The sequence below is a fragment of the Astatotilapia calliptera genome, chromosome 20 (genome assembly GCF_964374335.1).
Source record: "Astatotilapia calliptera chromosome 20, fAstCal68.1, whole genome shotgun sequence".
In the NCBI taxonomy this organism is placed as follows: domain Eukaryota; kingdom Metazoa; phylum Chordata; class Actinopteri; order Cichliformes; family Cichlidae; genus Astatotilapia; species Astatotilapia calliptera.
This window is the reverse complement of record NC_137441.1, coordinates 28,298,309-28,324,194: the sequence shown is the minus strand read 5'-3', so window position 1 is coordinate 28,324,194 and position 25,886 is coordinate 28,298,309. Positions and strand designations below refer to the sequence as shown.

Below are 25,886 nucleotides of genomic sequence, written 5' to 3'. Positions count from 1 at the left end.
TGTGTGTTCTCGAGTTAGAAACTACTATTGTTTCATTTCTTTTGAGGGTATTTCATTGTGTACACGCTTTTATTTGTCAGGTTTTGATTTACTATCTTTTGTTGTTATCTGCATGTCATTAGGAGCCTATGCACAGGGACTATGCATGAGAATGAGCTTTTAGCTATATTTGGTATAATGCATATATTCTGCATTTTCCCTGCTAAATAAATAAATAAAGCATTGCCTTTTTCTCAAAGACAATAGAGGATTTGGATAAGTTTTAGTAATCATTTCACAGTAGCAAACAAAAAGACTTTTACCCAAAAGGTAGATAAACAAACTTGGATAAAATATCTCTTCACAATCCGATGCAATAAGCTGTCACCTGTCTAGGGGACAATGGTGCAGATTTGAATGTGACGGTAATTTGGGGGCCATTTAATTAGATGTATTCATTCTGATCAGAGTGTATTATTATGAAAAGACTAAAATAAGACAAAGGATCAACATAACTGGGCAGAAAGAAACATTTTTTTAGAAGGAGCTCAGAGAATAACAGCTGCTCTTTAGCTTAGAGATATAAACAGTATCATTTGGCTATCTGATCAAGATGCCACCTGTCTGCCTGTGGAGGCCCATCTCTGAGGAAACCTTTAGGCAGACTTAGTCGCTGCAGTATAAAATATCCCGTGGAGTGTGGGAATGCCTCGAGATACCCCAGGATTAGCTGTGGGGAAAACCGAAGATTAGAGCAATTCACATGTGAAATGTATTTCATACTTAATATTATGGTGATTGTGGAGACACGTCTATAGCTCTGAAGTGTCCATATAAGTGCAATTCTACAGCACTTATTCCATCATTGTTAAATAACAAAGTTGTGTTATACACGCCACTCCCCTGCTTTTTAATTTTACTCCTTCTTTGACATTCCTCACTGGTGTTCTTTTGATATCAGTAATACGCTGATATCATATGAAGAATTTAAAAATAAAAGTACTTTTACATTAAGGGCAGTTAATTCCAGTGGGAAAGAGAAACGCAAAGCATAAATAAATATGACAAATTACTTAGAAATCAAGTAAAGGTGAGGTGAGTTTTATTATTTTCACTCTGCATTTACAACAGCTTCAAACAGAAATTAAAATGGGAAAATATAAGAAAGAAAATGCTATTATAACATTCAGAATAAACACTTTATATTTGTGTATTGATGGATGTCCGAAATGTACACCATTCAGTGTATGTACCACTGAATGTAGGTCTTTGGAGGCATTTTGAATTACATTTCAAGTCCCTTATGAGTAATGATTGATATTTCTACATGACACTTTTTGCACAATACTTAAGATAATCATAAAGAAAGATGGAAACAATCTCACAAGTCAGTTAAAGTTGACCTGCGGGAGGATGACAGCGTGCAAAAAAGCAGTAGTTTTGGAGGCAGGTAGAGTGACGAGGGTTTATAAGTGTCAAAGCATTGTAATGGGGTGTTGCCATCTCAGACAGCACATGTGTCTCTCTGGTGTAAAGTATATTTCTGAGCCCTGTTGCTCATAATCATAATAATAACAGCGAATAATTTGCATTGTTTCTCCGCAGCTCTCACTGTCTCAGCTGGCAGCTACTTCACGCTACCCGACCATCAGCCACTCCAGCTCGGCGTTGCCGTGGCAACAGTCGTTTCCTTCTCTGCTCCATCCTTCCCCATTGGCATCGGCCCACCAGCTGTCACATGTCGTAAGATTTCCACCCCCGTTCGCTCACACGCGCACCCACAGAAACGCACACATCCTTCACACACACACTCACGCGCGCTGCAGAAAATACACAAACACTAGGTGAAAGTAAGTCATAGATACATTTACGAGGTGTACATTCAATCATAGCGAAGACACACAATGTCGTACATTGTCCGCTTCTTCACTGGAGTACAAAGCCACACTCACCTTTACAGCACTCAGCTACCAGCTCATACCCATGTACCCATGGAGACACAAACACACACACATCCTCTAACCTGAACTCCAGCCCTGCACACTCTTTGTCTTTGGAGATGCTGGAGGTGCCGAAGCGGATTCTTTTCATCTTTAGAATCAAAAGAAACATTATTTTTTCACTTGGATTTTCAATTATTCTACAAAGACTGCTTTTTTTTAATAAGGTACTCACTGTTCTACGTCAAACTCATGTTTTGACTAATTAGGAAAAAATATGTTTAACCTACCCTGTACAGTACTTCTTTTATTGGTGATTGGTAATTGGTAACAATTAGCTGTTTTCGTGTGTAAATCAACCCTCCATTTGAAATACAAATTCTGGCAATAAAAAGTTTTTTTTTTTAATGAATGCCTTTTTATCAAACTCTTTTTGATTTAATCCCTATACTTTCCAGTGAACTAACACAGAGATAATAATGAAAATTACATCAGAGAAAAAAACATATCCGACTGGCTCTAAATGCTAACAAGCTTTATGCATCTGAACGCAAGTCCTATCATTGCAGCCAGAGGATTCACTGCAGCGTAAATGAGGAAGCAAGCTATACTGTTCTGATTTGATTAACTTTGCTGAATAATTTCCTGAAATGATGCAGGGCTAACCTATTCCCTGCAGTTGTAGGTGTTTGCTGCCGCGAATTGCCTGCCAGACTCATTTTGCCTTTGAAAGCTGCCTTGTCTTTGCTAAATTAGACTACGTTCACCCACAAATATGCATATATTTGGAAATATGCACATTAGAAGCATTGGAAGAATCTCATAGAATGGCGAGGAAATCATAATGCTGTAATCCTGGGATTAACCCTGAATCTTTTTCAGCTTATCGAAATCAGTTTTCACATCCTTATATATGCACATTTGCTCTTTGATGTAGAAAAAACCCCCACATAGCATATTGCCCTTGTTTGAGAAGTATAGGGATTTGTTTGGTTGCTTGTAAACAGTTTCAGTTTAGTCACATCCTGCAGCTGGGGATGGAACGTTTTCTCGAAATGCAGGAGGCACAGGGCATGTTTATTTCTACTTTTATGTTATTAGTGATAATCAACTTAAGCCTGTCACAAGTAGTCACAATATAAGCTTTGTTAATTGCAACTGGAGTGTTGTTGGTTATATCTGCTGTGAAGTTTCCAAAGTGCTCACTGTTAATACATCAAGTCTGCAATGCCACTGAGCTATAAGGGGAAATGCACACACTAATCGTTGCCATGGTTATAGCTCACACAGAGATCTTGACCCTGCCATCTTGATGACTCTGTTTTTTAAATCTTGTTTTGTTTTTCTTTCTGGAAAGGAATTCACATCGGCAATTATGGTGCCTAACTGCAAGGACATTTGAATATCATTAGTTATGTAATATTTTGTATTCTTTTTAACTTAACCCCATGTCTCCTGTCTTTCATATGAGGACAGAACTGGTGGCTAATGTAGTATCTAGTCCTCTAATGTACAGGTGACAGTAAAGCACTGTGGAAACACCATTGCAGATTTGTTCAAATTTAAGCGTACACACCAGCAAATGTGTTTGCTTGCCTCCCCTTTATTATCACATTAGATTGTAGGGGCTCGTTCAGTGCTGCCCTGGACTGTATACCTGCTTTCAGGTATACCCCTTTCAGCATAGCTGAGAAGTCCTGCGATATTGTAACTAGTCAACTACAGCTTTAATGGATTTCCTTCATATTTCATGCTCAAAATCTATATATCTTAAACCATGAATCATTCTGCAGAAATAAGCCAGGAACTAGGAATCAGACTTACTGGAAGGATCAAATATAATAAGAAAGACAACATGGCAGAAGGACACAATACAATTTCATTTTGAAAGACAGACTAGGTCGTGTTGTGAAATTGTCAGAATAACTTTATCCACTTTTCTATCTATCTAAAAGTAGGAACATCTTGTACTTACTGGGCTACATTCCAAGAAATAAGCTTCATTTATACCCATGTTCTCTCATTCACACAAGTTGTAATGCTTTTTATTTCTTTCCATATATATATTTCAAATCTAATGTCTGTTTCTGGCAACACAGCAGCATTTCCTTTTTTTAGTAATAGGTTAGCTTGGCACCTACAGTTGCACCGGTTGGCTTCCAACTGCATCACAGAATGTTTTACATTAAAGGAAAACTGAATGTTAAATTATTTCCGTTACTATATGTGCATCAATCCCAAAACAATAGATGTAATAATTATTTATTATAATTATTGTTCTACAGTGTAGAAGAGTAGCACATACAGGGAGTGAGAAGCTTTATTACTATGAATTTTACTATGTTATGTTTTTACATAAGACATGCTGTATTATGTTCTTTCATAGTGTATATAACCTTTCTTTAAAGGTCACATTCTGCTAGCAGTTTGAAAATATTACCTTAAATGCAGGCGACTTGTTAAAGTGCCTGACTTTGGTTGCTTGGTTTGTACTTTCTAAATGCCAATACTGTAGAATCCACTGCTGGATTTCATATAGGGCAGAAAACACTGTCAACATTACTGTGTACTGTGTATTTCCTTGGTCTCCGCGCTGGCATTTCATTCTGTTCTGATACTGTAAGCAAGTTTCTGAGACTCCTTTTGCGTATATTGAGTAATTAAACTAGATTGCAGCGTTTATTGTTTAAACCTCCATTTGTCCTTGTAACCTTACACCCTGAACTCACCAGCCTATAAAAAGTGCTCGTATGTCATCACACTCCATAGGTTTTATGGTAGCAAGTTGAGATAAAGTATAACTCAATTACTCTGAGCCTTTAAAATGTGTTAAGACTTCTACATTATGCATTGAAATTCTCTTAGGTTATTATATTGCAGGTTGTTTGATCAGAGAATAACGGTGCATATGTAGGGTATGTTGAATATACGTATATATAGTAGCACGACTTTGGTCGAGGTTATTACCAGCACGTTTGACGGAAAGCCCAATAATGCTCAGCCTCGCATGGTGTGTAATAGGCCAACTGAACCATGCACATGTATCAAAGACCAGGGGAAAAAAACAACTGCAAAATGACACCATTAGCACTTCTTAGCTAATTATCTTCGCTAATACCCCTCCAGCTGTGTGCCTGTCAATGACAATGAAGTGGGGATTAATGTTTGCCACAAAAAATGTAGAAATGTTGAACTGATCCACAGGCAATTAACTGTGCTGTTTCTTTTCATAAATATATTGTAAAGTCGAGTACTGTAAAGCAGCACAATGCAAACATTGGTGATTAAAAATGCAAAATGCACTCTTAAAGAAAAATAATTTAACTTGTTATAGGCTGATTAAGTCATCTGTGCTTTTTCCTGAACTTACTGTCATTGGCCCTTCCAATGCTTCGGCAGCCTTAGCGTGACTATAACGCTGCCTATTGTGCATTAGCATTGACATATTTATCCTTTAAAACGCTTTTTATTTGCCCCATACTGTTTTCCTCTTGTATTCTTTATGGAAAAATGTAAATTTGGGTCCCATCTTGACAGATTTTTTTTTTCTTGAAAAACACCAAAAATCACAATGAATTGACCCTGACTGCATTGTGCACTTATCCAGATTTTAATTTATCGTATCCATCTGGACAATTAGCAGCCAGTGTCGTTCAGTGATGCCCCAAACTATGACAATCAATAATCTACTAAATTGAAATGATGTTTCTTTATTACGGTGACTGTGAGCATTTTGACTCAGGACCACATAACCTGTCCTGTTCTATTAGAGCAAAACATTTTTGAAAAGTTCCCCTGAGAAATGCACAATTTACTCCTGTTTAAATAACATTTGCTAAAGCCCGCAGCGTCCAGCTGTCTTTGTTTCTGACACACTTTGAAAGAGTTGTGTGTCTGCGGTGTATATTGATGGACAAGGCTATTTATAGTCTTGTGACTCATAGATAAGCTTTGAGGATCAATGCAGACATCCAGTAAACCTAACCAGAGTAAGCTCTTTACGTCCTCCGTGACATATGGCTGCTGTTTTTTAAAGATATGCATTTCCACTGTAAGTGTGCGGTTGGAACTGCTTTTCAGAGTATTAGGCAATTTCCTGAATCAGTTTTAGCTAATCCACCACAAGCTTTCATCCTATTGCCTTGTAAATATAATCCAAGTCTCCATAATGCAGTATACATGCTTTCCATACATCAAGGTGACAATAATGTTTTGCAAAGCAAGTCCTCTTTTGATTCCTTTCTGTCCATAACCGTAATACAGTTCAGTCAATTCACGTTGCTGCACATGGCTTCACTGACACGTGTGTGTAATGTTGTTAAGGAACTGGCTGTGTGCCATTCTGTATAATACGTCTGAGTAAGTTATCGTGGTAAAAACAATAGCGTTGACGTAAAATCCTCATGTACTGCAGCCAGTGGTAATCTCATTTATTGGATTATGCATTAATCATTCCTTGCTTTGTTATTAATGATTTTTATTTCAGGCCTGCTCAGCTGTCAGCAACTTCGCCCACCTGGAGATGGACCTTCAGCAAAGAGGAGGTGATTCAGCTTCACTTCATGATGAGGGAGACCAACTTCAGGAGCTGCCCTTCACCCCTGTCCATGCCCCTGTCATTACTCTGGGGATGAATGTGCCCAGGTGAGCCCAGTCTGTTGTCTGCCTCAGACACGAGCAATGATGTGACCCAGAAAGAAAAGACTCTTTTAAAAAAAAAAGTTATTGGACATCAACAATAACTTTTATAAAAGTTTGAAGATCCCAAATCTCTGCAATGTTCAGTTCAGTTTGCCCAAGGCCATTTTAAGGTAAAGATCTCATAATGTTATTGAGAGAAAACACAAGATTAATTCTCAAGAACTTAGCAACACTGAGGAGAAAAAAAACTCCTTTATTGGAGGAAACCTGTGAAACAAACCGCAATTGGAAAGGCAGCCATGTATCATGACCACTTAGGGGAAGGGGGACAGTGGAGAGAGTAAGAGAACCCAGAGAAATAAGAAATACTGACATCAGATCAGTGTATGAACTTAGATCATGATACTGAAGGTTGAGAGAGAGAAATACCAATGTAGAGAGGGTTTCTACTGCTAGGATCCTAATTGCTGAGGGTTCTAGCTTCCATTTTACTTTTGACAACTTTAGAAAACACATGTAAGCTAGCACCCTAAGAGTTTCTCTATTTGGATGATCTACTACTGTACTGTGAGCTCTGTAAGACTTGTTCATTAAGAGCTTGTGTGTGAGGAGAAGGATTTGAATTTACACATCAAAACACGCTTAAAACAAATGAAATGCCAAATGGCCATAAAATATTACCAGTGTCTTTTTTGTGTGTGTGTTTTATCAGCTAATGTTTTATTTTACTCCAAGAGTGTCCATCATGTTTTAGGATAGCCTTCCTAAAACATGATGGATATTCTCTTAAAAATGTAATATTGTGGCATATTTTTTCATGCTCTCTCCACTGTGCATCTGAATCATCATTACTCATGTTATTGTTAGTCATTTACACCGGTCTTTAATCCAGCATGTGGGACCACTCTGCAACCCAAAGCTATCTGTGATCCTCTGTAAGGAGGATATGGAGGCTTTGTTGTTGGCGTCAGCTGTGCACCACAAATTGCAATAAAGGCCAGTTTTTATTTGTAAAACATTAAACAATGATAGATGCCTTTGAACTGCAGCACTGAAAAATGCATTAGCTGAAAACTAACTGGAATCGGGTGGCCACGATTAGTGTGTAAAAATATGTTTTTAGTGGATTCCTGATTTGTCAAACAACCGTGTTTTCAGCTAACTGAAAAACACAATTTTCTCCCTTTCTTCTAGTTGTACTTTCAGTGATTTCCACCTCGCTACAGCTTCTGATTTGGCTAACCTCTCCATGTCAGCATGGGAGGGTGACTCATGTTTGACAGGAAACATTACTAAAGAAAGGCACTTCAAATATCCTTTCAACATGCTACTGTTTTATGAAGCCTGGTATCCTGCGTGAACTCTAGTACGGTCCTTTATTACCACAAAAGTTTGCTATCTTGCTATCTACAGAGGGATATTGATTGGCTCACTAATTGGCAACATGTTTGCACTGGGTAGGATAACACTTCTGCCAGTAAGTAGGAGAATTCAGGTCAGAGCCAATTTAAAGAAAAATGTTTTGTCAGCTTTTACATCCCACTTTGGGTAATGGTTTCAGCACTGTTTGTTAGTGTGAAATTCATTATTAAATCCAGCTGTAAGGGAGAGGTTTTGACTATGATTTAGTTGAGCAGAATGCAATGAACTCAGCAGGCAATTTACGATCATAATGTCAGTGGAAATATAGCCAGGTCTTAGACAGGAAACCGAATGAGAGAGTGCATTCTGCAAATAATGGGCACACTAACTCCGAAACAAGGCATTGTGCTAGTACAGAGAGTCAGTAAATAAGCAGCTGGCTCTGAAACTGTTTTCCGATCCCAGAGTTTGGATCCAGACACGATGCTGTTCAGTTCAGTGGGCTGAAACATCTCTGCCTTTTCACTCGGATCCAAAACATCTTTTTGACTGTTTTCAGTGTGGAATGACCCAGTTCTTTTGAGAAGAACAATGAAGTCTAAAGAAGTTTAATTGAAGTTGCCGTGCATATCTGATTGAGCCTCTTTTGAAATAAAAATGATGGCTTGAATATTAACTGGGGCTAAATTAAGATACAACTCTGAGCGATGGGGGAGAGAAGGAAAGCATGAAATTGACACAGCTGCAGAGGAAAAGCCCAGTCGACTGTCTTCTTCACTGATGTTACCTTAATTAGTTTGATCAGGGCTTCGTTCTTTCACAAATGTGACACTGTGGGTTCAACATGGACACAGGCAGCATTACTGTTATGAGAAGCCCAAACATTATTGTTCATTTTTCTATGCCGGCACTTTAGTCAGCCATCTGTGCACGGTGTTATCAGACCCAGAATGTTTGGTGTCAGCACTGAGAGTATAAGTTATAAATGTTACCGTAGTTGTGGGAAAACAGGTGGCCACTATGATTAGAGATAACTGCCAATTATGCAAGAAAATCCTTTGGGAGTGCTTTGGCACCCGTTCTCGCTCCCCTGTTAGTATTGTTGTGGTACCGCTGCTTGACAGATATTGCTGACATCCTTATGCTGCCTAATCATCATTTCCCCACATTTTTCTTAAGTCCAGCCGGATATTGAAATTCAGGTTCAGTTTAATTGGATGAAGTCACTAAATTGAAGTTATTGCCCAAAAGATAAACATCTTGAGTCGAGATGGAACTGATCCAAGGCAAACAAAGCTAGGTCGAAAAATGATAAAAACAGCATTGTATTCCGCTCCACAGATCCAGACATTTTTTTTCCGCCTCATTTACAACCGCAAATCACCCAAGTGAAGCCAGTGCAGTGGGGACTAAACGCATTACCTCCTGCTGCTCGTAAAGCATCAAGAACGCATTCGCTGAAGTCTTTTCTGCTTGGCGAATGATTGATGTGTGCTGAATTTTTCCTCTAATTTAACTCTAGTTCCTGCTCAGTCAGCTCCAGAAGCTCATTGGCCCACCTCTTCTCGGCTGGTTTCCCTGACATCGTGGACTCTAGTGGACAGGTGGCTGATGTCCTGGATCCCACAGAACCCCTACCCTTTGATCCCAATCGAGAAGAGAATGACCTGCAGGGAAACTTGCTGGTGTTCCAGTTTCTGGCATTTACTAGGTGAGGCCTGCAGTACTGTGTCACATGTGGTTGAGGTGTTACTACTGTATAGCATAGCTTAATTGCTGTTGTCTTTGTTGCTGTTAAAGATTTGGCTTTAACACCATGACAGATTGCAAATTAGTTACTTTTTTGCTTCCAGAAATGGCAGATTTGTTGTATTCTAAATGAAACAGAGCAGCCATTGATTCGACAACCTTGCCAATATCTTTCTGTACACTGAGCCACTATCTGTGTAGAGATTTGGAGACTGATTGACGGCCAAGGGCGGCTCCTCCCCGCCTCAAGGGGTTATCTATTTTTCAAGATTTCAATGCGTTTAAACCAGGCATAAGGTCCTGCCACCCTCTACGTACATGTCGAGCACATACCCCTACACAGTATGCACACATACACTCATGGTTGCAGAAAAGCACATTTCCTGTCAGCACAGGCTGAATTGTACCCCTGTCAGTGTCCCATCACGAAAACCCTGGAGCTGGCATCAACTCTGACAGGGGCTGACAGTGGAGCGGGGTTGGGAGGGGGGTGGGGAATGACGACTGCCGAACGATAGGTACAAAACACACCGATTTTTGTGTCTCTCTATCTTGTCATCAGTGCTGTTGGCATTGCTTACATTTGTCTTGTTCATCATGGACTCACCATCATGGTGCCATGACCACCCATGCATCAACCTTTACACTCTCTAACCTCTTGCTGTTTTGAGATGCATAATCAGTGCTTTGTGTGTGACTAGATTAAAAGACTCTGCTTTTGATTATAATTAATTACACTGTCTGAAAGTGCACCGTCTTTGCCTGTCACAGCTGCATGTCTGCTCAGTTTTAACAAATGATAGCAAAATCCTACCAATGGTGCGACACTATATTTTACATTGTTCACTAATCAGCGGAGTCATGTAACATAGTCCCTGGAAACTCTCAACCATTTTTAAAAACATTAAGAAGGATTTTATTTAAAATCTGGCACCTTTTGATCCTTTTTGGATCAATATTGGAAAATCCGATGTGAAATCTGCCTGCGTGTGGGTCTAAAGTGTCCTTGATAAATCATTAAGTAACACGATTCTTTGTGATGGCAAAGAGGAGGAAAGAAGTGGCAGGAAAAAGGGTAAAGAGCGACAAGTACTTGAAATCTTGTTACCAAAGAGGTATTGAAAAATTTAATAGGGCTGCAATCTTCTACTTTTCGCCTCTTCTTCATTTCATTTTATCAGTAACTTTATTAGTATTTAAAATTTCAGAAAAACATGTCTCTGAGGCGAAGTCTACAGATTTTTTTAAGGTAATGACAGTGTGTGCTTTGTAAAAAATAAGTCTCTATAGAGTAACTTTTCTATGAAAATTGCTGCTACAGTAAAAATAAAGGGAAATATATTCCAGAGTAAATTAAGAAACGATGAAAAAATACATACAAGTTTATTTAGAGGAAAAAAAATTGTTTAGGCAGGAGGTTAATACTTAAACCTTCATCACAGTACCTGATATACCTAAAACCATGACAGATGTCATTGTGAGTTTTTATCAAATAAATCAGGTGCTGATTTCCAGAGTTGAACTTGTATTTGGTAGCACTTCACTTTTCAAAGGTTCAAAGAGATACTGAAACAAGTCTAGGAGGCATCATTAGGCTGAAAAACCAAAAATGCATCAGAGAGACAGCAGTAATGTCAGGAGTGGCCAAATTAAAAGTCTGGTACATTTGTAAAGGGAGGAATGCATTGGCCAACTCAGCAACAGTGAAAAGACTAGAAGACCATGGAAAATGGTCAAAGTGAAAGATGACAGAAGTTGTTATGAAAAACCTTTCACAATATCTACCCAAGCCAGCAACACTCTTGAGGAGGCAGGTGTATCACTGTCAAGCTCAAGAGACACCATCACGAATGGAAATACAGAGTGTTAACAACAACATGCAAACCACTGGTTACACACAAGACCAAGAAGGCCAAATGAGCTGTACCAGAATGATGGGAAGAGAAACGTATAGAGAAGGAAAGGAACAACTCATGATCTGAAGCCTACCTCATCATCTGTCAAACATGGTGGAGGCAATGTTCTGACAAGGCCATGTATTGCTGTCAGTGGAACTGGTTCACTAGTGTTTGATGATGTGAATGCTGATAGAAGTACCAGGTTGAATTGTGAAGTGTACAGGACTATACTCTCTGCTCACATTCTGTCAAACGGTGTAAAACTGATAGGGCAGCTCTACACACCGTGTACAGATAATGACCAAATCATACTGTAAAAGCAACTCAAGAGTTTCTGAAGGGACAAAAGTTGGACATTCTTCAGTGGCCAAGATAGTCACCTGGTCTCAACCCAACAGAGAATCCAAAAGAGACACAGAGACTGACAAACCAGTAGCAACTGAAGGTGACTGCAGTAAATGCATCACAGAGAATCTCAAAAGAGAAAACACGGCATCTGGTGATGTCCACGGGTTCTAGACATCAGAGAGTCATTGACTGCAAATTATTTTCATCAAAGTATTAAAATCAGTCCTTGCATTTAAAACGATTTTAGTTTATTCACATACTTTTGGGCCTCTGAAAGTGGGAAGCTGTATAAAAATGAAGGTAATAAAGCTGAAGCTCCGCACTTAAATCACGTCTTGATTGTTTTATCTAAAGTCCTCTGTGGTCATGTACAGAGACAAAACTACAAATACTCGTGGACCTAAATGTAAAAGCCGACAGATAAATCACTCTTTGTGGTAGCAATTGGGAAGGAAGGTTATAGTCAGCCCTTGTTTTATTGCAAATTATACACCATGGGTGCAAGCTGAAACACTATCACATTATCAGTTGGATAGTACAAGAAAACATATAAATGTCTGAGTGTATAAATTTACTTAAGTGTTTATGTTGTGATGCTATGAAAGCCTGTTCAGTCCCTCTGGATCTTTTTCATCACCATCTTAGGGCAGCCTGAAGTGGAAACTAAAGCCTCAAACTGGAACATAAATTTTGAATCTCTGTTGGTCGTTGTAGAGTGAGGTAAGGCTGAGTTACCTCAAAATTATGACAAACAGGTATGGCAGACTGGGCTTCCGCCAGCGGCAGCAGTACCATTTAGACAGGCAGGGAGCCTGTGAATAGGCAGTGTAATTTCCACCTCTCACCCGGGCGCCATAATTATCAATCTTGTCTGTTTACTGAATGAATATTAATGCTGGCTCCTCTTTGAAGATGGAGCATGGCATCGTCTTTAACAGTGGAACACCAGAGCTTGTGATTGACTGGGAGGTCATACGCCGCTCTTATTAGTTTCCACTTTGAAATCTACGGCTTCGGCAGTCTGTGGTCATGAGGGGGCCCTCACAGCACTCCCTGCTTGTTTTTAAAATGCTTTTTCTTTTTCCTCAATACTCATTGACTGGTTGATAATTTATTCATCATATGGAAGCAAGAAGCTCATCCTGAAACTTGCTCTGTTTTAAATGTGCTTGGCGCTGAAATCGGGTGCTTGCAGGCTCACAGGGACTTTATGTGGGCTAACTGCAGTTTCAAGTGTGGGATTAGAAATGCGTATGTGTGCATGAAATCACACTCAGAGGGTGGCGTTTGTGTGAAAAGCAGTACACAGCACACAAGGAGGAGGTTCTCATAGCCCCAAAGATTACTTTTTCTAAACAGGAGTCCCAGTAAACAAACACAAGAAAAGTATTCTATTTGTGGCAATAGATAACCTAGATATTTATATATATTTATACACTTTTCTCTCGTCCACAGATCTCATAACACGTTCTCTTGCTGCGTTTCATTTTTTAAAAATGAATTGTGAATTTGTACCCACTTAGTCAGCAGTCCAGTTTTCTTAGCAACTTTAAAGTTAAGCTCTTATCCTCTTTTTGGTTTTGAAGTTTTCACTTTTAAGCAGCTACAAAGTTAAACGACTCCTATAAGATGTGCAGAATATTCATTTTTTAAACATTTGAAAAGATTCTGGGGAAAAAAATTATTTTCTAAATATAACAGATTTCGATTTCTTTGTATGCTAATTTATTTACACTGTATTCTTATACGGTCATTATCATTGTAATCATTATTTTTACATAATAACAATCATCTCCTGTTGTCTTTTCACAGAATAGCAGCACCGGGTGTTGGTCCCGATTGGCCTGAAAACATCTACTTCACCTTCCAGTTCTATCGCTTTCCACCAGTCACATCACAGCGGCTCAAGTTGCTGACTGGTGACAAGGTTCAGCACAAAGCTAGCAATCCACTTCCCTGTGTCCTCGCCTCCATTAACAAAGATGGCACAGTTAACACTGGTAAGAATTCGCAGCTTAAAAAAATATTGTTCATTCCATTTTTTTTTAAATATTATATAATGGTTATGTGTTGCCTTTGTGTCCCCTAAGCGATAGATTTATCAGAAGATAACTGCATATTGCATGCTTTAGAAAATCGCCACACTTGTGTGTGAGACTCTGCCGTTGATTATAAAAAGTGTACGAGGCGTATATCTGTTCCAGATTCAGAGTTTATGCCAGGCTGAGATTCATTGTACTGCTCTCCAGGTTAACATTGTACAATCACTTCCTACAAACTGCAAGCTCATTCCATGATGCTCCATGATGTTCTCTGATGCTGAGGCACTTCTCTTTCAATCAGCCAAGCGGGCGCTGATTGATGTCAGGTCTATTCATGTAGCAACTAATGAAATGGAAGAGATATTACAGCTTCTGACAGAGCGTGATATTGAGCGCACAAACAACACCCCCCCACCCCATTCCTACGCCCACCCGTATTCTCTATTCCCCAGACACACACTTCAGTCTAACTCTGTCAATATTTCTCCGACTGTCTCTGCATCTCTCTCAGCCTATAGCATCCGGAATGCACTTCCACAAAGCCGTGCTACATCAAGACAAATCCTTCCAGATATTGTATTGCTGGGAGCCTTTTCACCTATTTCCAGACAGCTGTTGAACTACTAAAGCTTTCCTTTCTTATTTGAAGAATAAAACGCTTAGCTTATCACCACCGGCGGTTAGTCCATTCACAGCTTGTTTCCACAAATGTCAAAATCTGCCTCATGTGCCTGCATGCTTTACTTGCAGAACCACAAAAACTGTTTATGTACAATTAAAAGTTTTCCCTTTCTGTGATGATGTAATTTCAGTTGGCTAGCTCAAATAGCAGATTATAACTTAGGGTATCATTAGCTAAAAGACTAACGCAAGCTGAGCACACAATGACCCAAATGAACCGGATATTTTTTTTGTATTGGGTTAAATTGGTGATTCTGTTCAATATTAATGGAATTTTGAACATATTTAATGTCACTACAAGAGAATTTGTGTATCAAAAGTAATATAAGCTAAACAGAGAGTGCGAGGGAGGTGAATCTGAAAGGAAAACTTGATTTACTAAACCCTGGAGTTTTGTTTCTATAGCCTTACTTAGTCTGCTTTGTTACTGCTGCCATCAAGTGAACCTAACGAGAGGGTATTTTTCTTTCCTCTTTGTGGATTCATTCCACTTGATTTCATCCCGTGCATCTTATGATCCAACTGATTTAAAGCAATCTTTTTTTTTTAAGAAACATTTGATATGCTGCTCATTTTACTGCCAAAGGATATAGTTAGTACTGTTTTATTCCTAAAAATGAATCTAATGACTAAGGTGTAAGACATAGTTTTCACAGGAGCTTCACAGGATAGTTGGTGGTAAAGTTAAAATGAGAGTGGAATGTTGCTTTCTATCTGCTGGGAGACACAATCTCCATAAATTTGTTTTACTGTGTCAGTCTTATATTTCCGGCTTGTTTTGTACTGCCACAGTAATAATTCTGTAGTAATTTTCTCCAGTCTAGGTGATACTGTAACATTTAAAGCTTGAGCTTTTGTAAGGAATCTCAGTTTACTGCAGTAATGAATAGTTGCAGACCTTCAGCAGCGTAACTACACTTTCTCCTTCAAAAGCATTGATACAGTGGGTCAGTGACATCTTGTTGCATAAGATTGTTTCAACTTAATTCAGTGTATTTCAGTAGCTCTATTATTATTGAAACTCTTCTGTAAAGCATGATTGAGTCAATTGAAAAAAAGTTCCTATTTTATTCTCATTCTTTGAACCTTCATTTCCTGAGGAAATATCTATTTCTTGCTTCAGTCGTTCACTGCTTAGGTGGCTGTTCAGTGTGGCCGTGTCAAATATAAAATTCACGGTCATGTTTTGTTTGTTTGTTTTATGATGTCCTCTGCACTCTATTCAGCATGATTGCAAAGCGCTACAGTTCACACATTGTACTTTAACGCTCTCTGACACTTACTTTGAAAAGTTGATGGGTTTTTTGCCCTGCTGTCAAAATGTATCTCTTTAACGTGTCCATACCTGAATATCAACATGTTGGCAGGATTCGATTGTGATCAGAAAAAGTCATTGCATACATACAGACACACACAGAATGTTTTCTTGCTTTTATCCTGATGGTTGTCAGTTTCTCTTTCACTATGGCAAAGGGAGAGCCTGGCAGAGAACGGATGGATAGTTTCTCTGGGGGAGTGTCTGCGTCATGTGTTTTATGGTATGGACTTTTCTTTGACCTGTTACAAGTTGTAAAACGTTATTATTTACATTTAAAGTTGCATTTGCTTAGTTTACTGCATTGCATCATTGGATAGAAATTACTATTGCTATTGCAGTTCAGTGACAGAGGGAGTGCTATATATATTTTACTACTACAGATTAAAGAAGACAGTTTAATCACTGTTTTTCAATAATGTTTTTAATTTCTAGCTATACTGCACAAATTAGTCCAAATGTAAAATCTTGAAAGCACTCTTTAAGTGATTTATAAAGATGTGAACGATCCAAGTATTGTACGAGATCAGTGATTTGGTATCTGCTCTCTGGTTTGAGCTTCCTATGTGCGTGTGTGTGTGCAAGAAACGGTAAGAGTCAGAGATGGGAGTTTTAGAGAGAATATGGAAACTGACTTTGAGCTTCAAAGCTGCTATGGTTATTCAGCTTTGTGATTCTGTGTCCTACTGGGTGGAAGTTTCCCAAGAGCCGAATGAATTCCTAAACCCTGCTTAAGCAGTCGCTTAATGAAATCATTAGGTCTCGCAAAGTTTCTTCCAATCCTGCTGTAAAATTAGCTTGAAGAGGACACCTGATCAGGTTGAGTGTAAATCTTCACATGCTGTAAACCAGCGGTCCCCAACCTTTTTTGCGCCACGGACCGGTTTATGCCCGACAATATTTTCACGGACCGGCCTTTAAGGTGTTGCGGAAAAGTACAACAAAATAAAACTAGTACCAGTACCGAAAAAAAGAAGATTTATTCATTCACACGTGAAAAGACCCAGGAAGACCGAGTTAAAGATAAAAACGATAACAAAATAACGCTGAAAACCGCTAAAAACCCTGAAAACCATACATTTCACACCTGAGCCTCAACTCTCGCGGCCCGGTACCAAACGACTCACGGACCGGTACCAGTCCGAGGCCCGGGGGTTGGGGACTGCTGCTGTAAACCACTTAAACCAGTGTGGCTGTAACAATATGATACATACCTCATGTGATTGTGTTTTAGAATCCATTTTGGTATTGGGCTTATCTTTCTGCCATGTGATCAGCTTTCTACATGGGAAATGATGAATACGAAGCCTGGGAGCAAAATTCAAAACCACACACCCAGATTTCTTTGTGTAGAGAGTCAGTGCACAGAGAAATCTATGTGTCTTCCAGGCATTTTATGATATACAGACCAAGTGATTGTGGTGCAACTGAACACTCAAAGACTGAGAGGGAAATGAGGCACAGTTGGGTGTCTTGATGTTTACCTTATGGAAGATAACTGAAGCAGAAACTACAGTGTTCTGCCTCAACGGCTGATTTCTCTTATTTATTGTTTTTTTTCCCTTTTTTTTCAATTTGCAAGTAATTGAAATGGTTAACGTGTAGCTGTTACAAATTAAAGTACAAAGAGCAAATGAAATTGCAATCATCTGTCTTTGTGTTAATTAGTAATTTGAGGCTTCAAAAAGAGACAATATTAAAGTCAGCAGTGGGACACAGCGGTGGAGAATCTGAACAGATAGTAGCAGCAACAAATCAATATGTGAAGTGTGTTATTTTTTATTTTTTTCTTAGCAAATATCTACCAGGGATAATCCCAGATCCCCACACAGCCAGAGTCCACCCACACTGCTGTTTTTATTTGCTTCCTGATTAGAACTCTTCTCGGGAGTGCGTTTGATTGACGTGTCTGAGGTTTTTTCTCCTTTTTTTCCTTCTCTTTTGCACATGTATTGCTCATTAAGATTAAACCAAAAAAAAAAAAAAAAAACACCAACACAGCACCAATAGAATAAACACAATACATAAATACATGTTTATGTATTGTGTTTATGTGTTGAAGCCCTTCTAAACAACACATCGTTTTCTCATCAGATACAGCGTTACACGGTTTGAATGTGCATATCAAAAGTGATGGAGGGGTTTAGTTCGTTCTAGAGAGAAACCTTTAGAAAAGTCCATTATTCTGTTGCATGTTTCTGTTCTCTGCCGACTTGGGGCTGTGAAACATCATCACTTTACACCCACACTGACTCCCAACAGACAAGAGTCAGAGTTCCTTGTCCACTGTGTCACATTTGCATTAATATATAGTTAGACATTTGCTGAAAATGACTGTTATCTCAGCGTGTGGGCTGCTTTCCATACAAATGTATTGATCTAAAAATGGTGTGGATTATTAATCAAGTACATAATAATCCAGACATTGCAATAAGAAGCCCTTAGTGGCCGGTGTGATCTTTTCTTTCATTCATTCGTTCGTTCGTTCGTTCGTTCTTTCTTTCTTTCTTTCTTTCTTTCTTTCTTTCTTTCTTTCTTTCTTTCTTTCTTTCTTTCTTTCTTTCTTTCTAACAAAAAGGCAGACATATTGGTAATTGTTGATCTACGGTTCTCATCAGTCCTTTCCACATCTATCAGTACACTCTGTGCTTTCTCTTTGTTTTCTTTGCCTGCAGCCCTCACAGTGTTTTTGTGAATTGTTGATCCCTCCCTGGGTGTTCAGGCTGCCCAACCTGCTGTAAACATACCAAGTGCCCGCCCGTCCAGGTTAGGGGGAGGTATGTTGGGTGCTGCCCCTTGTCTGCAGGTCGAGCCGCACATACACGCGACCCCGTGCAACCCTTGGGCCAGATCTGTCAGTTCCTCCCCACTTGTGAGCACAAACACACAGCACATTCTGTCTCCTTCTCTCGCTCTCCTTCTGTGCTCTCATTGCCACACGTCCACAGCACACAACCCTAGAGCATGCTGAGAGAATTAATGGTCCAAGTGGAAAGAGTTGGCGGGTGGTTGGGGAGATGGAGTGAGGAGGGATTGGTGAAGGAGGAGGTGGTGTAGGTTAAAGGAGAAAGAGTTCTGAAAAGACTATATCACGAGTGCCGTGGTCTTTCTCTTCCCTCTCTCTTCGCCTGTTTCTTTTGTATACAGACAAGCCTGTGATGCCCTCTTAGTAAAAATCTAAAGTTGTAACTGTCATGTAAGTTACGTGAATTGGAGATTTTTCTATAATCTACAGTGTGTCCAAGTCATGGCCCACAGGAAAAAGTTGGCCCTTCACAAATGTTAATCCAGCCTGCATATCGCTTTAGGTTCTTAAATAAATTTCAATTTGACCTACTCGGTTGTAGAAGTCATCTGCAAAGCAGTGTGCACCTCACACACGTGCTAAAACTGGATGCAACAAACAGGAAAGTTAGTTCTTAAGGCAGACCATTTCAGCTGTGGTAGGAGACTGAATAAACTATGCCTTCACCGAGTGTAAAGAGGCAATTTCTGTTTTCAAAGAACTTAATTTGTTGTCTGAATCCACATACCAGTAAAGGTATGGAGTCATGGACAAGGAACAAAGGCTTTGGAAAGTCCCTGAACAAAAAAAAAAGCTGTGCAACTGTGTGTTCCTTCAAGGCCAAACTCAAAGTGATGGAGATGCAACGGTATCGGTTTTGTATCAGCAGCCAGCTTCATGGCAGAAGCTCGGCTGTACGGTAAAAGCTGTTTTCCTTGCCTTATGTTTTTAATGAGACAGTTACTGAGCTCTGATGTTCAGGCCTGCAAAACAGCCTATATGAGACTTATTAAAATAAAATATTCGCCATTGTTCTAAGCTTTTACATCAACTGTAAATACAGGCTTCTAAGTCAATTTGTTATAATTTGTTTGAATTGTAATCAGAATGCAATATTTTTTCTTGATAAAATGCTGTCATGGTTAAGAAACTTTTGTTTTCTGGCTTAATCCTCTATGCCAGGCACATCAAACTCATTTTACATTGTGGGACCACTTTCATCTTATGTGGGCTGGACCAGTAACACTCAACTTTCTGTCAATGTAACACATTTTAACTACACATTTAATCAATGACACGATCTTTATATAAGACAAAATAACACAATTTTAACAGTATGTTTGAGAAATGTTGCTAAATTAAATGAAGGAAATCTGTCAGCATGACTCTTTGGGCTTAATTTTAAGAAGTAAATGTGTGAAATAACAGAATTCTATAATTTAAATACTGTGGTGTGTTTTTTTGGAGAGGGTCGAGTAGGAAGGAGTAGGCTGTAAAATGTAATAAAAAATATAGTTAAAAGTACCAAATTTAAGTCCTCCACATTTTCCTTTCCATGGGCCAGATCAGAGTCTTCACTGGGCCAGTTCTGGCACCTGCGCCTTATGTTATACACTCCTGCTTTATACAAACCAAACTATACACAAATAGGCTACAAGATGCATAATTTCCCAATCAAATGAAATCCTGTTAATAAGCTATATGTCTGACCCTTGGTGTGACCCTTACGTTAGCGAAAGTGAATTTGACACCCGTGTCCTACTTGGTACTCGTTTTTCTTTTTAATTTTGAAATCTCTTTTTAGAGATCTGAGCAGAAGTCTGTAAGACATTCACTGTAATCTTCCTCAACCTATTTACAGGGGGTGTATTTTCTTTGCTACTTTATTGTTGTAAACCCGCAAATGCGGCTCATCTGTGAAGCACTTTGATGTACCTGGGTCTTTTAACACTAGATTTACTAAACCTGCGCAAATTTGCTTAACTTCCCTAAACCCAACACCCCCTAGAATTACTGGGTTTTTATTTTCTGGTGCAAGTCCCGAGGTGTTAAGCACCCCTGCTGAGATTTTCACAGGTCGTCAGCTCGTTTCTCCTCCAGCTTTTGTTGTGCAAACCACCCATTATCCTTGAGGCCTGGCACATTTGCATTTGCTCACTCAGAGTTGCTCAGATCCAAGTCAGGCCAAACCTCTGTGTTACAACTTTCAGAAATGCCTGCCGTACCTATACAAAATATCCCACACATTGACTGACCTGCAAATATAAAAGACATTCACACCTTCCTTGACTCTCAGCACAGATCTTCCATTGTCACTGTGTATGTGAGGAAGTGGCATTGCTTGACTACAGCACAGTGCTGTGCGTAAAAGCAGACCGACCCAGGCGGGAGAATGATTTCTTGTTACATTTCTGAGAACGCACATCAGGATGGCCTCCGTATGTGCTATAGAAGTAAAACTGAAACTGAAACTGAACTGAAACTCTCAGCACTGACCAACTGTGTTTGCTCTTGGAACTGTTTCACATACAAGGGTCAGTACTACAGGCAGAAACATAGGTGTGTCATGGGTTCCCCACTTTGTTGACCAATGGTCATGACAACTTGCATATTAATCATCAAGAAGCTGACCTCATAGCCCATTGTTTGACAGTGGTGCTAGTTTCAGTAATTATGCAAATGTACTGAACCCACTGACATCCAGATGAACAGAATTTCCTTACCTGAAAGATTGAGCATGCATCAGGACACTTTCTTCTGTATAATCCTCACTTACATTACACTGTTCCTTGGTGCAGCCTCAGTTCATTCACTGACTGTTAGCTCCCATTAAGCCCAGTTTCTTTTATTGGCTGCCCCAATTCAACTTTATTGTCATTGCACATGTTACAGGTACAAGGCAACGAAATGCCTTGGTTGCATCCATCCAGAAGTGCTTTAGCCATGATATAGATATATTACAAATATATATTAGCAATAATATAGATATGTAAGTATATTACAGAAATGGGTCTATTATGGTATGTTATAATGTACACGGTATGTTATGAATATGCTATAACTATAAGTATATACAGGCTGTAGTGAGTACAAGCTATGTACAGGCTATGAACAGGATATAAATATGAAAAACTATACAGAATATGAAATAAAACAACTATACAGAAATATGAGATATACAGCTATACAGAAATGTGAACTATGCAAGTTATAAACAGTTGTAGAATTAAAAATTATCGTATTGTACAGAATGATTATTTACACAGAATTATACAGTAGTGCAGTTAAGATAAGTGAGATATGTGAATAATTTCTACAGAGGCTATATAAAGTGCTAGTGGTTGTGAGTGGTGGTTCAGTCCATGTTATTATTGTGTTTATGAGGGTACAGTTGTCCATTGTGTGTGTGTGTAGGTGGTTGTATCTCCAGTCCATGTGTCTAATGTGAGGCAGAGTTCAGGAGTCTGACAGCTGTGGGGAAGAAGCTGTTCCGGTACCTGGTGGTCTTAGTCTGGAGGCTCCTGTAGCGCCTCCCAGAGGGCAGGAGGGTGAAGAGTCCATGTGATGGGTGACTGGGGTCTTTGATGATTTTCCCAGCCCTTTTCAGACACCGCTTCCTGTAGATGTCCTTTATGGCAGGAAGTGGTGCTGAATTAACATTGGGTTTTAGGCTAGTTTTTTTGTTTTGTTACGTAGGGACAAAGTTTCATATGTTAATAAGATGATATCTTTGTTTCCAACACCCAGGAGAATTTCTTGTAAATTAGATCCCTTGATGTGAATGAAAGCTTGTGAAAGGAAAAAAATATTAAAAGATAAAGTGGGTCACTGTTTTTTTTATTTTGGAGGTCATCAGATTGTAAAAATCTAAATCACCCAAGTAGCTGATTCAAAAAGAACTGGATTTAATTGCCTCTTTGAGCTTAGATCCAGCTATCTTGGAGGCCAACATGTAATTACAGGTATTTGTCTTAAATAAACCAGTCTTTTTGGACCTTTAAGAACCCTGTCTGTTAGCCTCAGAAAAGGCTATTTCTGCATGCATGCTTCATGGGAATACTGACACTAAAGAAGTGTGTGTGTGTGTGTGTGTGTGTGTGTGTGTGTGTGTGTGTGTGTGTGTGTGTGTGTGTGTGTGTGTGTGTGTGTGTGTGTGTGTGTGTGAGAGAGAGAGAAATAAGGAAAAAAGAAAGAAAATGTGCAAAGAAAAAAAGTTTTCCCTTCATTTCATGTGTGGAAAGATTCAGAGGGGCATGCTGGTCTCTTAGACACAGCGGGGCTGTCACCAAAGGTCCTCATTACTCCACTTCTATCCAGTCGACTGATTCTCTGCACATTCAACTTATGGGAATAAAGACAGCGTGGGGCTTTGATACAGACTTCCATGGATTCCATGGAAGAGAATTCTGGGAATAAGGTTGGCACGCAGACCCCATACTCACACATTTTAACACACCGGTGTAGGGATGATTTGGACGTAGAGGAAGATTCACTTTTCAGCAGGGTGTATCACACAAAGTATTCAGTTTACGTTCTCAGACTGGTTCTTGGCTTTTACCATAAACCGATTTAATCAAAAATAATTTCTTATGCGTGCGTCCCTGCATGTAGTCTAAACTGCTGTTTAATATGCAACATTTAGTGATGTTTAAGGGCTTGCTGTAGTTCTCAAAACAGCGTCTGTTATCTTACTGTGTGTTCAGTATTTTGTCTAAAGTGGAAAACCTTTTGTTTGAGTGATTAGTCCTTTTAAAGGTTGGAAAGTGACGATTGTGAATGTGCTGATTAAGCCATGACTTTATCCCACTGTTCATAAAATTACTCTTGAGGTTTTTTTGGCAGTTAGGCACCATTATCGTCTTGAATTATGGGAACCCTGGAGAGCTTCTGATTTTGTGAAATAGCTTTATACTCCCTGGGCATTTCACTCTGATTCTGTGCAGTCATCAGACCTAATGACTCCCAGTAGATGGCTAGTGCACCAGTTTAGAAATGCCCACAAGGTTGGCAGCTGATTCCAGATATTATGACTCTTCTCTATATTTAAAGCCATCTGGCTAGAAGGAACGGCTAACATAATCAGATTGGTGACTTTTTCCTCAGACTGACTTGACAAAAGTCAGATTTCAAATTCAAATTCAAATTTTATTTGTCACACACACACAACCATACACAGTATGACATGGGGGTGAAATGCTTGTTGCTGTACAATGCCCGACCATTAAATGACAGAAAAAAAAGTTTTACAATATTTACTATTTACAGGTTACTACAAAATTTACAATTTAACTTAGGAATTTACAGTAAAGAATGTGCAAATAGCAGAAGAGATTATAAAGATTATAAATTATAGGAATTATAGGATTATAGGAAATGTGTGGTGGTGCGTGTGGTGACGTGTGTGAGAGTCCAGTCTTATAGTGACGTGTTTGGGAGAGTCCAGCCCTACACCTGGTTCAGGGCCCGAATAGCCTGGGGGAAGAAGCTCCTCCTCATTCTCTCTGTTTTGGCCTTAAGGGAGCAGAAGCGCTTCCCAGACCGCAACAGTGAGAAGAGTCCATTGTTGGGATGGGAGAGGTCCATCATAATCTTCCTAGCTTTGGACTTGCACCGCTTGGTGTAGATGGACAGCAGGTCAGGGAGCTCTGATTGAATGATGCGTTCGGCTGAGCGCACCACTCTTTGCAGATCTCGTCTGTCCTGCTTGGTGCTGTTCCCAAACCAGGTGCAGATGTTTGCCGTCAGGACGCTCTCGATGGTGCAGGAGTAGAAGTTCTTGAGCACCTTCAGTGGCAGAAGGAAGTCTCTAAGTCTTCTGAGGAAGAAGAGACGCTGACGGGCTTTCTTAACCAGGGAGTTGATGTGGCAGGACCATGACAGGTCCTGAGTGATGTGGACACCCAGGTATCGGAAACTGTCCACTCTCTCCACTGGTGTGCCACTGATGATGAGGGGTTTGTAATTCCTCGCCTGCTTTGTAGTGAAGTCCACAATCAGCTCCTTAGTCTTGCTGATGTTTAGGAGCAGGTTATTCTCCTGGCACCAGGTCTCCAGGTTCCTAATCTCCTCCAGGTAGGCCGTCTCGATGTTGTCGGAGATCAGGCCCACAACAGCAGTGTCGTCAGCAAACTTGACAATGGAGGTGGTGTCTGATGTGGCTACACAGTCCTAAGTGTACAGTGAGTACAGCAGGGGGCTTAAAACACAGCCCTGAGGCACTCCAGTGCTGAGTGAGATGGAGGGGGAGACTTGTTTTCCCACCCTCACTGATTGGGGTCTGTCTGTGAGGAAGTTGAGGATCCACTGACACAGTGATGAGCTGAGTCCTAGATCCGTCAACTTGGTGAAAAGCTTAGAGAAAAGCTTTTCGCCAAGTTCATGCAAGTTCATGTAATCGACAAAGATATCTAGACCTTGACACCCAAGTATGGGTCAAGCCCCCAAAGAATCGGATTTTATGAGTTTTTAACAGCTGTCTGGACATCCTACTGTTGATGTTGCTGCAAACTATTTCAGTCAGTGAGGGGTGAATCATTCCTACTGACATGATTTTCTTTTGATACAGTAGGTGCAGAAACAGTAAGCTAGAGCAGTTACCTACAAAAGGTTTTCTGAAAAATTGAAAATCATGCTTATTATTATTATTATATAGCTGCCACAATCTCATCTAGGGTGGGATGATGTCTCCTGCCTCAATACAGCTCTGAGTGGTTGATTGTTTCTTCAGAAGTTAAATTTAACCAGTCCTGAATCAAGTGGGATTTGTGATCATTAGCTGAGCTATTTGACAATGTTTTAATCAGTCAGTCTCTGTTTTCTCTGTATCTCACAGTAAAATGTGGCAAAGTAATAACACAGGTTAGTGCTATGCTTCATACCTTTACCGATGGCAGTTACACAACCGTAATTACAGCACTATAAGAAGAGACACAGAATAGCAAGACTTAAGCTACCATTCTTTCTTCATCTTTCCAAAGGAAAATGGGTAATAGGTGCAGCCATGTATTGAAACGTGTGCCAACAGACATGAAAATACAGTAAATAAGAGCAAAAAAAGAGTATAATACAAACTTGAAAATCATAATTTGATATGACCACCTTTATTCTTTAGCACAGTCTGAACCGTCTTAGACAGCTTTTTTGCAA

General features: G+C 39.6%; 1 protein-coding gene across 1 annotated transcript in view; it reads left to right on the top strand.

Annotated features, from left to right (window-relative positions):
- nphp4 (nephronophthisis 4) overlaps positions 1 to 25,886 on the top strand; it is a 170,258-nt gene that overhangs the window by 99,647 nt on the left and 44,725 nt on the right. Inside the window, exons 12-15 of the mRNA XM_080295371.1 lie at positions 1,585 to 1,722; positions 6,406 to 6,563; positions 9,445 to 9,633; positions 13,730 to 13,917. Coding sequence (XP_080151497.1) covers positions 1,585 to 1,722; positions 6,406 to 6,563; positions 9,445 to 9,633; positions 13,730 to 13,917 — 673 coding nt within the window. The remainder of the gene's footprint in view (positions 1 to 1,584; positions 1,723 to 6,405; positions 6,564 to 9,444; positions 9,634 to 13,729; positions 13,918 to 25,886) is intronic.